This window comes from Aplidium turbinatum, chromosome 13, assembly GCF_918807975.1.
Source record: "Aplidium turbinatum chromosome 13, kaAplTurb1.1, whole genome shotgun sequence".
NCBI classification, from domain to species: domain Eukaryota; kingdom Metazoa; phylum Chordata; class Ascidiacea; order Aplousobranchia; family Polyclinidae; genus Aplidium; species Aplidium turbinatum.
This window is the reverse complement of record NC_137484.1, coordinates 1,262,606-1,278,570: the sequence shown is the minus strand read 5'-3', so window position 1 is coordinate 1,278,570 and position 15,965 is coordinate 1,262,606. Positions and strand designations below refer to the sequence as shown.

The window sequence follows — 15,965 nt, the reverse complement described above, 5'->3', positions numbered from 1 at the left end:
GACACCTCATCTTCATTTGCACTTTATAGTTTGCACATTGCTGGATTCATCAGGAGGAAAAATTACAATATCTGTGGGCTCCTTGGGTGGAGCCTCTTCCAAAATTGCCAAAATTTCTTCAACAGTGAAATGAATTTTCTTATAAAGTGCAAAAATTTAATTATATATACATGAACAAGATAAAGATAAATGAACATTTGCAGCAAGACCTCAATTTAAGTACAAAAACAGTGAAACCCTTAGATTTAGATTATAAAGCACCACCGTCCGCACACGAAATGATGACCTAACCTAGTATTACCCCAAACTTCTAACTTATATTTAGAAAAAATTGTAAGAGAAAAATGAAATATTTCGCTTTGGGCACACAGCTATACATATTAATAGATTTATCAAAACATAAAGTTGATTAAAAAATAATGTTACAAAGCTCGATTTATAGGTCACAGTTCGTGTACCATGTACTGGCTCCATATCTCACAAAAGGTCCACCTTAAACATTGTATAGTGAACACTAAAACTTATTCAGGAAAATACTCTTGAGCTGTTTCTATAACTACAATGTTCTTCTAACCAAAGAAAAAAAGAAGTTATCATCAGCAATCTGAAGAAAGCAATTTGGAATCTAAAATACCCACTTTTCACGTCCTTGTAGGTATAGGCGCCGACTTTTCAAAAAACCTTGGGGGGCGAGAAAGGTGATGACATCACGCTATTCTACTCAATTAAAATAGTCTTTGATTAAGCTTACTGTCATGTTTATATTGACACCTAGGTCGCAAACCGTATTTATTAGTCGTAAAAATTTTGATATTGTTAGCTTATAATTGGAACAGTTGGAAAACAAGCCGATTAATTTCCTTTTTGTGCGAGTGAATAACAACGATCAAGACAGTGAAGTTATCTAAATAAAACGCAAAAAATCATGATCTCAAGCAGAGTGAAAACCGGCTATCAGTTTTATTAACCTCGTTTCGCTCGTTTTGCTAATTAATTACTTTCAAAGCGTTAACAACAGCCAAGTGTTTTCTCTTCTGTCTTTTATCGAATACCGTATAAATACTCGAGTATAGGTGGAGATGTTCGCAAGTGATTTTCACCTCAAAAAGACAGGTTCAACTTATACATGGGACAAGCTGTTGTCTCCAGCTCGGAAGTTTTCAAAATGAACGCATTTTTGCTGCGGCAAAATCATTGCCGACATAGATTACGGAGTGTGAAATGGCGTCGGCCGAAGTAAAAGTTTTACATACTGTCACGATTTCTTTCTATCTCTTACCAGGAAAAAGACTTGGAAAGATTCAATGACGTAGTTTAATGGGTCAAACCGAAAAGCAGTCAATTAAATGTCGAATAATTCTACTAGTGAAATGATAATCTGACTTCTTGAAGAACTTTAACGAACGGCTTCTCAAATAACTCTAAATTCGAACACAATTTATATCAGCACCAATTCTCATCTACTTGTATTCAATTACTTCAAGTCTCAATCACCAATAATTTCTGCATCAACTACCAATCCACAACTCATAACACAACTCTCATAACCAACTCAATAATAATAATAATCCATTACGCAAATTACACCACTATTTATAAAAGGTTTGTTCGGTCTAGTAACTTCGAGAAGGTTACGTAGTGTTGCTTCACACGAACTCATCGTTCGGTCACGTAGCATTGAGCGGCATAAACAAGCAAGTTTAAAGAAAACTTGAGATTGTCACGTAGGGCCGAAGGTTGTAGAAAACATGTTACATAATACAGATTTCGTCATCAGAGGTTACTTTAGGTCAATACCCGATAATAACACATCGCTCAAAATTCCATAATGAAAACAGCACATTCTGTCAAGACGCAAAGCAGCCCGACGCGAGGCCTTACACATTGATTGTGACATACGCCCCCCCTTAGAATATTGTTGCAAACAATATAACAACACAATCAATACAAAACACACCACCAAACAATTAATTACTCAATAAAACAGCTCTCATAAGTCCATCGTTGCATGATCTACCAACGATAGCTTTTCTCAAAACAATAGTCACGTTTTCGGCGAAAGTTTCCATCGTCTTCAGTGACTTCAGTGCACTGGCGAGCAAGATGACCCATCTTCCTACATCGGAAACACCTCCTCTCCAGACAGTCCTTGGCGAGATGACCTTTATGACAATTGTAGCAAGCCTTTTCATCAAAAGGGCAGCTCCTGGCTATGTGTCCAATCTCTCCACATCGGTAGCAGTGGTTGTCACGGCAACGTCTGTTTTCCGAATGTCTGCCGTCAGCAACGCACTCCCTGGCGAAGTGTCCGCGTCTACCGCATCTATAGCAAACTCCAAATGGTCGTCACCTGCCTCTTCTCCTCGGTTCTTCGTGCTCATTGTATCCATGACCGTGAGATCGTCGCTGATTATCTGCAGAACAATCTCGAGCAAAGTGACCATTCTTGCCACAAGAATAACAAGTAACTTCAGAATTTCTCTCAATCACATTTCCGATTATAAGATCAACTAAAGGGTTTTGTAAACATAACGCTTTCACAGTCCCACTACAATATGGAGTTTCGATATATATCTTCGCTAACGGTCCTTGGATTGAAGTGTTATTTATTGACATCACAATTCCAGTTTTTCCCGTTAACTGACTGTCTTTAACCAAATCTCTCCTCACCATTATACCCGTAGAACCAGAATCACGTAAAACTTTTACCTTTTTGTTTCCAACTTTTCCATCCACTACTGGCAGGTAATCTTCAGGTATTATTTTTCAGCAAACATCTTCATCCGGTCTCTCCTCGTCAAGCGTGGGTTCAGGAATCATTAACGCACAACCGCATCGATAAACGTCCGTGTCTTTATCTTTTCCAGACTGATTGGATCGGGAAAACGACTTGTCCTTGCATTCATTCGCTTCGTGCTATTGCAACGATTGCACCACTTCCTCGACTCTTGATGATTTCTGTTAGTCTTCTTCCGGCAGTTAACAGACTTATGACCTAAGCCATTACAATTAAAACAACCTACTTCTCTTGGAACCGCACCTCCTTTAAAATTATTTGTTTGCTCTTCGTCATTATCGCATGACAACGTTTCTTCAGTCGACAACTTTTCATCATGAGCAACTAAGTACTGTTCTGCCACACTGGCTATTTCTTCTAGAGTCTTTGGACTTCTCTCCATTAGATAAACAGACAGATCTTTTGAACACGAATCTGTGAATTGTTCCTTAACTATAAGGTTTGCCAATCCGTCCAATGATTGTTCGGCCCCCGAAAGTTCAAACCATTTTAACAAAAGGTTTCTTAAACGTTCAATAAATTGACCTGGGCTTTCTTGTCGTTCAGGCTTTGCCTCACGGAATCTTTGACGGTATCCATGCTCGGTAAAATTATATCGCTTTAACAGAGCTAACTTCAATCTATAGTAATTCATGGCCTCTTCTTGCGAAAGTCTTGAATATACATCAAGAGCTTGTCCCGATAATAACATGCTTAGCTGGGTAGCCCACGTCGACTTCTCCAATTTGGCTATTGTAGCATATCTTTCAAATCTTAACAAATAACTATCCAACTCATCTTTTTCTTCAACAAATGATGGCAAATCTGGACGTCTAACTTGCGCCACAATAACATCTCGAGCATTATCATTAGTAGAATTAGATCGTTCACCAATGTCCAGCTTTTGTCTTTCTAATTCAAGTTTTAACTTTTCCAATTCATATTGCGCTCTTCTTTCTTCAGCTTCTGCTTCGCGCTGCGCCCGTTTCTCCTCAGCTTCAAGTTGTGCTTGTTTCTCTTCAGCTTCTCGTTGAGCTTGTTTTTCTTCAGCTTCGCGCTGCGCCCGCTTCTCCTCTGCTTCAGCTTCAAGTTCTGCTTTCCTTATTTCACGAGCAGCTCTTCTATCTTCTCTTTCGTCAGCTTCTCGCTGAGCTTTTTGGGCCATTATCTTGTGATACTCTTCCATCACAAACTGAGACTTTTCATTGTCACTCAGCCCCATTCGTTCAGCCATGCTCCGTAAGTCTTCAATCATCTCATGTTTGACAGTATCCGCCATCTCGATAGCTTGTTGTTAATTTATTGTTCTTTCAATAAATCTTCGGTTTTTCGGTTTATTCTTTTTAGGTTTATTCCCGGACGAGCCCCCAGAATGTCACGATTTCTTTCTATCTCTTACCAGGAAAAAGACTTGGAAAGATTCAATGACGTAGTTTAATGGGTCAAACCGAAAAGCAGTCAATTAAATGTCGAATAATTCTACTAGTGAAATGATAATCTGACTTCTTGAAGAACTTTAACGAACGGCTTCTCAAATAACTCTAAATTCGAACACAATTTATATCAGCACCAATTCTCATCTACTTGTATTCAATTACTTCAAGTCTCAATCACCAATAATTTCTGCATCAACTACCAATCCACAACTCATAACACAACTCTCATAACCAACTCAATAATAATAATAATCCATTACGCAAATTACACCACTATTTATAAAAGGTTTGTTCGGTCTAGTAACTTCGAGAAGGTTACGTAGTGTTGCATCACACGAACTCATCGTTCGGTCACGTAGCATTGAGCGGCATAAACAAGCAAGTTTAAAGAAAACTCGAGATTGTCACGTAGGGCCGAAGGTTGTAGAAAACACGTTACATAATACAGATTTTGTCATCAGAGGTTACTTTAGGTCAATACCCGATAATAACACATCGCTCAAAATTCCATAATGAAAACAGCACATTCTGTCAAGACGCAAAGCAGCCCGACGCGAGGCCTTACACATTGATTGTGACACATACGTTCATTTGCAGTGATTTAAACTTAATTTTCAAATTTAATGATTTCTTGTCAGTTCTAAACTTTACACACTTCTTGAGCAATATTTAAAGCTCACGAGACAAAACAGCAGAAAGAGCTGTTTTAAGAGATCATTTTTTTTATTTTTGCGTGTAGGATATAATCGTTCTTATTACCGGTACGTTATATTCCATGATCGTTGAAGTCGATGTCAAACCTTAGCGGCCGCATAAAACAATGATGTCAGGTTGGCTAGGTGATAATAGCGGTAAAAGACGTCGTTAATGCAGGCAATATACCAAGACCAGTAAACACCTTTTCTTTTATCGGTTTTCGATTTAATCCTCACTCATTGCGAACAAAACAATGCGTTCTGTTCATGTTCTGTTGAATCATATTGATCTCACAGCGGGAAGACATCGTTGAAAATAGTGCGTCTAATTTAGCTGGTTTTCTTAATATTGCAGTGAATAGTTACGTGACTATTCCAGCAGCGTAAGTTACTCTACCATCTACTTTGAAATTTTCATACCATATGAGAAAGCCATGTGATCAACTGCTGTTTTGCGGGCAAGAGCAAAGTAGGCTATTTTTCGCTTTCGGCATTCTTTACGTCCGTTTAAATGATCTAGATCTCTTTCGCGAAGTGTTTTATCTTTGAAACACCATTTGTAATACCCATTTTTGTTGCCCCTCAACCATAAATTTACGGGGGGCGCCGTCCACCCCGGAAGTCGGTGCGTATGCTCGTAGGGACGCGCGGGCACTAATGGGTTAAATACGCTGCTTTTCTATAAGAATGCATGGTTTTATTGCCTACGATGGATAGAAATGAAGGAGTCACTATGGACAACTGGTCGACTCTAATGACTCTGCGTTGAAGACCAGGCTTTTTTAAAGTGAAATGGAGAAAGATTGTTGAGAAAAACACCTTTTGAAGCTATTCTTAAAAGGTGCCATTCACTTTCTACGTGTGCCTCTGTCAATTTTTCAAAAAAACTTTCACATTATGACAGCAACACAGTGGTCCATCTATTTTTATTACTGCTGTTGGCAAAATCTTATTGCACTCTCTGCTAATAGCTACACCCAGAGGTGGGCATCCGCTACTTTAAAATTAACGCACTATCGCTGGTCGGTCTAAAGTAGCTCATGCTACGGCTACCCGCTACTACTACTCGGTCTAAAGTAGCGCATACTACAGCTACCCGCTACTACTACTCAGGCTAAAGTAGCGGGCGCTGCTGCTATTTCTCCCGCTACTTTTGTCTTAAACTGACACAAGAAACACTTTGTGACGTCAAAACGAAAGATATCATTCGTATACACTGTCATTTTAACATTGTTATAGAAAATATCTTGTAGGGGAAATGTGTTGTTATGCATCTAAGCATCTTTCAAAAATTCGAGCATTGTAAAATGCGAATTGCTGAGTCTTGCCCACTTTGTCTTCAGCGTGTTTTTTCCAATGGACAAAAGTCTCTCCACCGCAACACTGGAAGGAATGACGAATGGGGGAGTTGTATCAAATAAACAGACATTTTAAATCGGCACTGGGAAAGCTCAAGGACTTGCTTCTGCCTAATAAAAGGCCTCCACACTTGACTTTTCTTTCCGTACTGACGTTTCATGCGATGGCACTAACACCCCAAACGAAAGATATCATTCGTATACACTGTCATTTCAACGTCGTTATTTCTTTCAAAAACACGAGCATTTTAGAATGCGAGCCGCTGAGTCCTGCCCACTTTGTTTTCAGCACGTCTCTTCCAACGGAGAAAAGTCTCTCCACCGCAACACTGGATGGAATGGCGAATGGAAATGTTCTATTTAATGAATAGACATTTTAAATCGGCTCTGGGAAAGCTCAAAGACTTGCTTCTGTCTGAAGAAAGGCCTCCACAATGGTCTTTTTTACGTTTTCTTTCTCCATACTGACGTTCATGCGATGGCACCAACACACCAAAAAATTCATCCTCGGAGTCGTGACGGGTGTTAATGTCACTCTTGTCGGTATCAACATGGCTTGATGTTTCTCGCAAAAGTTGAATGAGTTTTTCACCCATTGTCATAAAAATCTCCAAAACGGAGTCATTTTTTCACTTTAAATTGGAAAGTAGGTGGAATGCGACTGAAAGCAATGTAGCGCCGCTACTCCAACAAAAAGTAGCTAGCTCCTATCCACCTTTGGCCATGCTTACTTTTGTCTTTTGTAGAGCGTTACTTTTTTACAAAAGTAGCGCTCTACTGCCCACCTCTGGCTTTACCACATGTTGTTTTGTATTAACTGTGATCGCAGTGTACTGTATGTTATTGCAATGGGCGTAAATAAAAGCATGATTATTATTGGGTTTGACTAACTTAAAGTTGAACAGTAAGCTACTTAAGTTTCAATTGGCCAGACTATTGCTGAGTGGAATATCACAGTCAGACTGTCATGACTTTAAAGCCGCCAGATTTGTTGCCCCAGTTCTAGCGACTGTATGAAATACACTAATAATTGTGATGACATTACACTTTGAGTCACAACACAACAGACAGCTAGACGCAGTATAAGACCTTTCCATGGATGGGAAACATGTTCCATGGCACAACGAGGCTGAATGTTAAGCTTTTTTTTTTTGATTCGTGACGGCAGGCAAGGGCAGCAGTATGTTAAAGTAGTGCAGATGAACTGTCCCAAATTCCTAAGTGTTTGTTTGTTACGGTTGAATAATGTTTGAATTGTACAAACGGTATTACAGAAAATACAAGTGAATCTACATCCTGTACTAAAAACAGAAATATGTCATGTATTTGTTTTTGTAACTTTTAGTTTTGGATGCTTACTGGAAGTTGCTGCTGCGAAAAAAGTTGCTTGCTTGATGTTTGTTAGAATTTTTCTTTGCATTTTGATCAGCAGCGGCATCATTATCAACATTTCTGCAGCAAACCTATCTGTTACAAAAATATTGGTAAAGTGGCGACTGGACGGCCAATCGACAGTACAGTGCTACTCAAAGTGTGGTACCAGTGCCGATACGTAAGCAGTAAGCACTTGACTGCCGGTACGCGATTAGTCTGAAAATCATTTATTGATTGATTATATCAGAATGTGTTTTTCACCATGCCCAGGTTATTTTTCTTTGCATAATTTTCGTAGGCCTACTTATGCTGTTATAGCGATATAAACTTATGACATAATTTTTCAAATTGCTTGATAGAAACGTTTTGAGAAGCAATTTGAGATCATGTCCAGAGGCAGGTCTGAGTATCAAACCAAGATCTTAGAAGCCTTGTACATTAAACGTCACAATCCACCTTTGAACAGACAATTGCGGCTCAGCTTTCTTGCTCTCTGTATTTTAAAATTAGTTTTTTCGCACCTTGCCTTTCTACCACATCATGTGATCTGTTCAACACCTTTTGATACAGTTACCGTAGATTCTTGTTGAGCCAATATCGTTGAGTTTGAGCTAGTCAGAAGTACTGTGCAGTTTTTGTTTTTTCCTGTTCATAGATTTAATAAACCATTGTATTTTATTCAGATGTAGTTAAATTGTATATATTATGTTCCTGAAAAGGACATCTTGTGATGTCGAAAACGTTCGATATTTAATTTGTTGTGTAGTTTTGTGTTTCTGTAAATGTAATAAACTTGAATATGTTAAACTTGATCACGTTGCTCGGCTTCGTATGCCAATGAACCGCAGACCACATCATCAATGACTGTACCATCTTCAAGCCACCTAACGGAGTGGAAGGTCTGCGCGTCATGGATGATGAAACCAAAGATTGGCTGCTCTCTAGTAGCCTTCCGGTGTTTCAATAAGAGATAATTATTTTCAGACTCAAATAATTATGATTCGGACAAGAGTGATATTGGGAGTGTCAAAGTATTGGTGGTTAAAATTTATTCAAGTTTTGCTCCACAATACGATGCGCCATATTTAGAACTTGGCTTTATAGCAACAGACGATGTTGGTATGCCGAAGTTGCAATGTGTCATTTGAGGAATTGTGCTTTGCACTGACTTAATGATCCCTTCATATCTAAAGGAACACTTTTATTCAAACATAAAGAATTAAGAATTTTAGACCTAAGCCAAAAAAAATTTTGAAAGAACTTAAATGAATGAAAAGCTCTGCATGAACAGAGCAGAGTTGAATCAAATCCAATTGTAATTGAATGTAATTGAAATTATAATTTAAAAAAATTTTAATCCAAATTACCAATACATTTAAGGCTAACGGTACCGGTAACATTAGCAAAAAATACTTTTTTTAATTGTTGGCACACTTATACCCATGAAAAAAACTTGATTGTACAGACAATCATCGCAAACTTGTCTATCACATGGAAATCGACTTTCTTTGCTACAATCGACCTGTATTTTTTTGTAATTAAAACGTGTATACAATTAATTTCATTTGGGAGTGGCCTAATTGTGTTTTTAAGTGTAATTTGAAAATTTCAGAACAATGTAATTGCAACTGAATACTGCAAAGTTTGGGTGTTCATCAGGATAATTAATTCTTTCTTGCACTAGTTGTAACGTTCATCTGATGAAAGTGAAAGGCAACTTGTTTTTCTTTGCTTTTACTTTCACTCTCATCAGATCAATGTTGCAAATAGTGCTAGAAAGCCATTAATTAAAAATTTTGTTATTATGACTGAACCTCAAACTATGTAATTGATCCAGTTCTGGTACAGACACTCTCGTATCAATGTTAAAGCTTTAGGCCTACGTGCAACCTATATGAAGTAGCCCTAAGGATTGCAAAACTCGAAAACCACACACTATTGCCGAAATGTTAGCGAAATACTGTTTGTGAATTTGCTCACTGTAGACTTGTAAAACCATGATTGGCCTTGTTATTGTTAGTTTTTTGTTTCAAATGTGTTTCTCCGAATGATAATAAGACCACTTCCGGTACTCTGTATTGAAAAGTTTGAGCAGCACTGACTTAGTACATTGATGTTCAAAAGGAATGCATATTGCATAGCATTGTTTGAGTTTTCGTAAATCGGTATTGAGCTTGGAACTCCTTCAGTAGCCCTTGCATTTTTTTCACTTTGTGTGAGGTCAGTGAGCTACTATTCGTCCACCCACTATGCAGACATCGAGCTGCTTCCGATGTTGACTTGTCTTGCCTCAACAGCATGTTGTTGAGCAATACCGGTGTTCTTTATTGGAGGTCAGCAGTGGTCCTATTATGTGGCCAAGAGCACACAAACATCATAGAGATGATTATTGTATCATTCTTCTGTGCGCCTTAATTTCCGTTTAAAAATAGCAAATTTTCACGGAAGGTTTTTTTTACAAATTGTCTTACGTAAGTAAGTGTACGTAAGTTACTAAATTACTTTACATAAGTGTGCTCACCCGTAAGACATGAAAAAAAAAACAATTCTTTCATTTCACTTATTATAGTTCACAGAGTAATATTACATCCAACATTGCGCTACCACTTTTGTAAAGTCATTCATTGCAGGCGTTGGCATGGTGCCCGTGGCAGGCTAACCTGTTGGTTTCTGGAGGAGGAAGTGCCGATAGACATCTTCGTTTTTGGAACGCACATAATGGAGCGTGTGTCAAAGCGGTGAACACTAAGTCTCAGGTTGGAAACAAACTTTTTCACTTTATGCTTCTCGGCAGCCGACTGTAGCAAAAATTGACAGTGTGTTTATGGTTTATACCGTGTTTTGCCCAAGAGACTGGGCTCGTCGGTATCGCACCACTAATTCTGCCACCGACTATCGATCACTGCCTTTACCAGTCAATTTAAATCTTATGCTTGTGGAAAGAAAAGATCCAACAATACCAGCAAGCGCCCGGAGAGGACATTGTGGAGAAAAGAGCGTTCTTCCTGGCTATCAGCACAAGGCTGAGTACTGACTAGTATAGAGAGCAATTGCGATTTGTTAACCATAACGGTGTAGCTTCCACGCTGGCCATTTAGACCATTCAATCAACTTATGTTCATTTACAATCCCACAAAAACAAGTGGTGTCACAGAAATCATTTTGGATGCGTGTCACAGCTTTTTTTTATCATTATCGTCTTCGTAGTTTGAGCCAGTGAGGGCGACCATCCATCTTCTCTAAGGTATTTTTTATTCGTTTTCTTTTCATGGCTTGATAAGGGCTACCGCATAGCCAAAAACGTTTGCTATTTTGTTTTTATAATGTTAAATGTTGTGTTTTTGCTCAGTTATGTCTGTTTATGGTTAAAAAAAGTAACCTCTTTACCTAAATTACCTCGTTGCTTGGTTAACAGATAAATTTTATCCTGAACAAACGAAACTCACTACATTGTATTGACTGTTTTTTTTTGTTTTTACCTCCTAACGTTTGCCATATAACTGGTGTTTTCGAAACAATTTGTGGTATCCGTCACAATGTCTTGTAGTAAGGTCAGTCTTCTACAGCCCCACTTAAAGAATGATTTGCACTTCAGGTTTGCGCTGTAAAATGGTCCACACACTATAAGGAGCTAGTATCATCTCATGGATACGCACATAACCAGCTGACAGTGTGGTCTTACCCCTCCATGCAGTGGATGCAGGATCTCATGGGACACACAGCTCGGGTAAGTGGCATACACAGGTTTCCAGGTTTTGTTACGGTTGTTAGTCAGCATGGTGAGTTGGTGACGTATCAGGTCATCAGATAATAGGCAGCCCGATGCGATTATCTTCAGCTGACATAAGACGCGATGATTCGGAGTTCGTGGTTTTAAACACTTAGGTACCATTAGTGATAGTCGAAAGTTTTCTAGGTAGTACGCGTCCAACGTACAATAAATAAAGAAAAATTAGAACAAAGTAATAAAGATCCATGAGAATAGACATCAACTCCATTCTTTAATTTGCAGTGCTGTAATTAACTTCCCGGTCTTACGCTTATAACGCAACAACCAAAGTATTTAAAAGAAACGCCAATTTTCAAATTAGTCATCACCGTGTTTCTTCGTACTTAGGGTTGGATGCAATGCGTCATTTTTGAATAATAATAATAACAATGCGTTTTGTATGCTGCTGTGCCCTGTATCCATTGCAGCTGTGCGTTGCTGTCAGTGCTTTACAAAGAAAACAATTGTCAGTGCAGCCTGGTACATCATTTCCCTGCATCCATTCTTTTCCTGGATGCCAAGCAGGAAAGAGATTCAATGCCACTTTCTGAACAGCATGGTTTGACTCAACATAGTATTGAGCCCATGTCTGATTGTCTACCGATTAAGACACTCTCACCACCAAGCCACAGAGCCTAAAGCAGCCAACATGATACGCCTAGCTTAATAATCCGTCAGTGTTCTTAGATCACTGACCACCATACGTAATTCACATAACTTGCTGCACACGAATTGCTAAACGTTACCAGCTAAACGCATAATGTGTTTTACAAGGTTATAGCCTACAGCCTGAATACTTTGTTAAAGCAGCACAGCTTAACTGCGGCCAGGTACTGCAGCAATCTGTATCCGCAGTGCAAGGCGTCACCATCGAACAATAGGTCTTGTTGTCTCGGTGGTAACGATCGAATCTCCGTCAAGTTTATATTACGCTGTCCAGCATGTCGTTATGGGCTCCAGACACAGGGATATGCACCACTGATGAACCCAAACAAGGGTGGAAATCGAGTACACGGCGTCTTTAGTTTTCTTTCGATTGTGGCTTTAATGACTTTACAAATTCTCACATCTCTATGAAGAAAATACACTGGATTTCCAACTGCCTCTTCAAACGATTAACGATATGCCACTTCTTACAAATGAAACGCTTAAACACAACGTAAATAAAAACCCACAGAATTTTTATACGTAGGCCTATTAATTATTATTTTTCAATATTTTATCTTTTTTCGTGCAAACATTCAAGGTCAAACAAACATTTTTGAATGTATGTGATGGTCAAGTTGATCTGGGTGTTCAATTGATCGATGCCGTTTCATGGCAACATAATAATTTGGTTAGCCGAAATTGTGGGAAACTGGACGTCCTCACAAACGTGATTGGTCCTCGATGTGTGCAAATAACGTATCAGGTCATCCTGTGCAAAGATTGAGCTTCAATATCCCAAAGCTGCTGTCATGCAATTGAGATTGATCATTGAAGTTTATTCTTTTAGAATAAGAGTTAACTCCGAGATATCTAGGGTGGATTCAATCAGTTGTGTTATTAGTGCTCTTATGGCAATCGGGAATATGTTTGTACCGTCATAGTGTCAAATATATCAGTTCAGTACTGTGCGATTAGTGAACCGACTGTCTTCTATCTTTATACGACTTCACGTGTTTTGTTCCCCATACTGCGAGGGTCGGACGCCATGGACTGTTCACTTTGTCTGATGACATTTCTTCCTGTCATCCGGTCCTGAGGGTGGACCAAGACCAGATCTTGACTTAAGTTGATTGCATCGAGGTTATCTGTATATTTATCTTTGTCTTTTACGACATTATTAAACCATAAGCAGACGAACCCACCTAACACTTTGTGAAGATTTCACCAGCAATATTTCTTGTCGGCGTGTGAGACTGTGGGAGACTTTGCCTTTGACTTCACTTACATTCGCAAAAAAAGGTTGCGAATGTAAGTGAAGAGAAAAAGGTTTCAAATCCCCACAGAGTGGATAAATGTTTGCTTGTGGAGCCGGCGACCAAACATGACCTACCAGCAGTGGTTTCGGAGGCCATTTAACGACTTCTCGACCGGGAGTTTAGTGTTCTCTACTATATCAGAATGAATGTCGTGCCGTTCTTGGTGTTGGTTATGGTTTTACGAACTAGACTCTAGAGCAGGGGTGTCCAAACTTTTTCCCAGGCGGGCCCACGAGCCAACAGTTTCCGATAATCTTGTTTTGCGTAAAGAAAGATGTGTAATTATGCATAGCCTGTAGCAATATTGTAATATTTCATTGTAGCCTACACATATCGTGGGATATCATAAGTTAGGCTGTTTAAGTTATCTGCTTTTTACTCAGAAATTAACATATAAAACACACCCATGTTGGTGTCAAGGATGAAATTGACGCCTTGATTTCTATATCCTGGTCAAGTCTGGTTTGAGGTGAATGGTAGACACGCGTAAAATATTGCACAATTGGCAGTCGCTCAGCTTTAATCTCGAGCGGTTCTTATTCAAGTTCATAAACGAGAATGTCTGCTCCCACAAATATGATGAACCGAAAAAATTCAACAAATTTTTTTGGCAAACTTTTACATTTCTAGAAATTTGTTTTTATCCAGCTGCTGATAAAAAGGCACGAGAGAAAGGTGTTGCTGTCGGCTTCGCAGAGAAGCTCAATTAGCAGCCAATTCGCTAGCAAGAAAATGAATAAATGAATGCTCGACCCTGTGTCACTCACTACAACACACTCAGGCAATAATAGTTGATTTTGCGATTATGACGCAACAATGGTTTTAACTTTTCTTGCCTGCGTTTTCCGTGAGAAAATACTGTCTGCTATTTTTTTAAATGTAAGTTGAACTTGCATGACTTATGTTTGTCTGCGGACCAAAATTAACACATGGTGCAACAACAGGCGCTGGCCATACAAAAACACCGCTGCTGTATAAATGTTGCATATTTGCAGGTGCTCTACTTAGCTCTCAGTCCCGATGGTCAGACAGTCTGCTCAGGGGCCGCTGACGAAACACTTCGACTTTGGGAATGTTTCGCCCAATCATCTGAAAGCAAGAAGCAACAACACAAAGCCACCAAGCCACGGTCGACCAACACTAGTGCCATCAGTGCTTTCAACTCCATAAGATGACGTTGCCGTCATCATTTCGTATGTTTTGGAAACTTCAATCATGCTGTGTCCGTTTTTGTACTGACGTCGAATTAATAGACATCAGTTTGAGGTTTAAAGTCACTGAAGTCTTTCCATTTCCAACCGAATTTTGTTGTTTTGGGCAAGCTGGAGCTTAGTTGCATGTCAGACATTTAACTTAATAACGTTTATGGGTTTAACATATTTTTTTGTTCATGCTGAAAAATATACGAGTATCAAACAAGAAATAACCTTCCAAACGTTTTCAACACGTCGTTGTGTCGTCATCAGCAATAGTCTCATAATTACATCTGCAATATGCTTAACAAGCATGAAGGGGATAATTCGAAGTCCTATTTGGCCGTGCACTAACTACAGTGGCACAAGAATGATAAAAACTAAACGACACGGCGAGAAACAGATCCCGTGGGTGTAAGATTTTATCCTCTTGTGCCACTTGCTGAGTTTCTGCTGTTTGTTTCAGAACTATTGTTTGTAGTTAGTGCATGGTCAAATAGGACTTCGAATTATCCCCTTCATGGTTGTTAAGCATATTACAGATGTAAATATGAGACTATTGCTGATGACGACACAACGACGTGTTGAAAACGTTTGGAAGGTTATTTCTTGTTTGATACTCGTATATTTTTCAGCATGAACAAAAAAATGGTAAACTCATTTGAAAACTTAACCGCAACATGATTTTAATGAGCCTGGTGTAAAACGTGCCACCTCCCAATATTATTTTGCCGTATGCACCGTTCGTTTTTATTTTAAATTTGTCAGGATTAAAAGAACAAGTCTCGGCAATCTGATCATTGCAAATCTTTCACAAAATACGATGAGAGAAAAATGGTCCACCCATTTTACATGGTGGTTAAGCGAAGTGTAGACGAATAAAAGAGAAATGCATCGCCTTTAGTAACATCCAAGATTAACTATTTAACATATTCACCTTTCTCCTTGATAACCTGGCGGAGACGAGAGATGGCTAATCACTTTAAGCCTTGATTAACTTTAATCACTTTAAGGTGCTTGTTCTTCCGTTGGGGGAGAAGAACAAGCACCTTCTCATGGTCCCTCCCGTCAGTACCATATCTTTAAGAAAAAAGATATGCGAAGCGAAGCTTGTCACACTCGAGCAAACCAGGCCCAGGTTCAGCCCAGGGTGGATAGGGAAACGCCCTTCTCAGGGCGCGGCAGCTCCTCTGTCGAAAAGTACCAACGACCCACTGTACTGCAGCTGAACACCGAGGGCATTACGGCCAGCAAGCTCAGCATCATCGAGTATCTGGCCACAAAACATCAGGCCCTCGTTATTCTCCTCCAGGAGACCCACTGCACATCTGTGGATAAGTTGGTATTACCCAACTTCACACTCGCAGGCGCAACCATCAGCAGGAAACACGGCCTCGCCA

At 39.3% G+C, this 15,965-nt stretch overlaps 1 protein-coding gene across 2 annotated transcripts in view; it reads left to right on the top strand.

Annotated features, from left to right (window-relative positions):
* The window catches only part of LOC145782572 (cell division cycle protein 20 homolog), a 144,069-nt gene extending 128,718 nt beyond the window's left edge, over positions 1 to 15,351 (top strand). For both annotated transcript variants that reach the window (XM_082594384.1, XM_082594385.1), the window contains 3 exons: positions 10,270 to 10,395; positions 11,235 to 11,366; positions 14,368 to 15,351. In XM_082594384.1, the coding sequence (XP_082450510.1) occupies positions 10,270 to 10,395; positions 11,235 to 11,366; positions 14,368 to 14,547 (438 nt within the window). In that variant the 3' untranslated portion in view covers positions 14,548 to 15,351. The remainder of the gene's footprint in view (positions 1 to 10,269; positions 10,396 to 11,234; positions 11,367 to 14,367) is intronic.
* Positions 15,352 to 15,965: the final 614 nt, after the last annotated feature.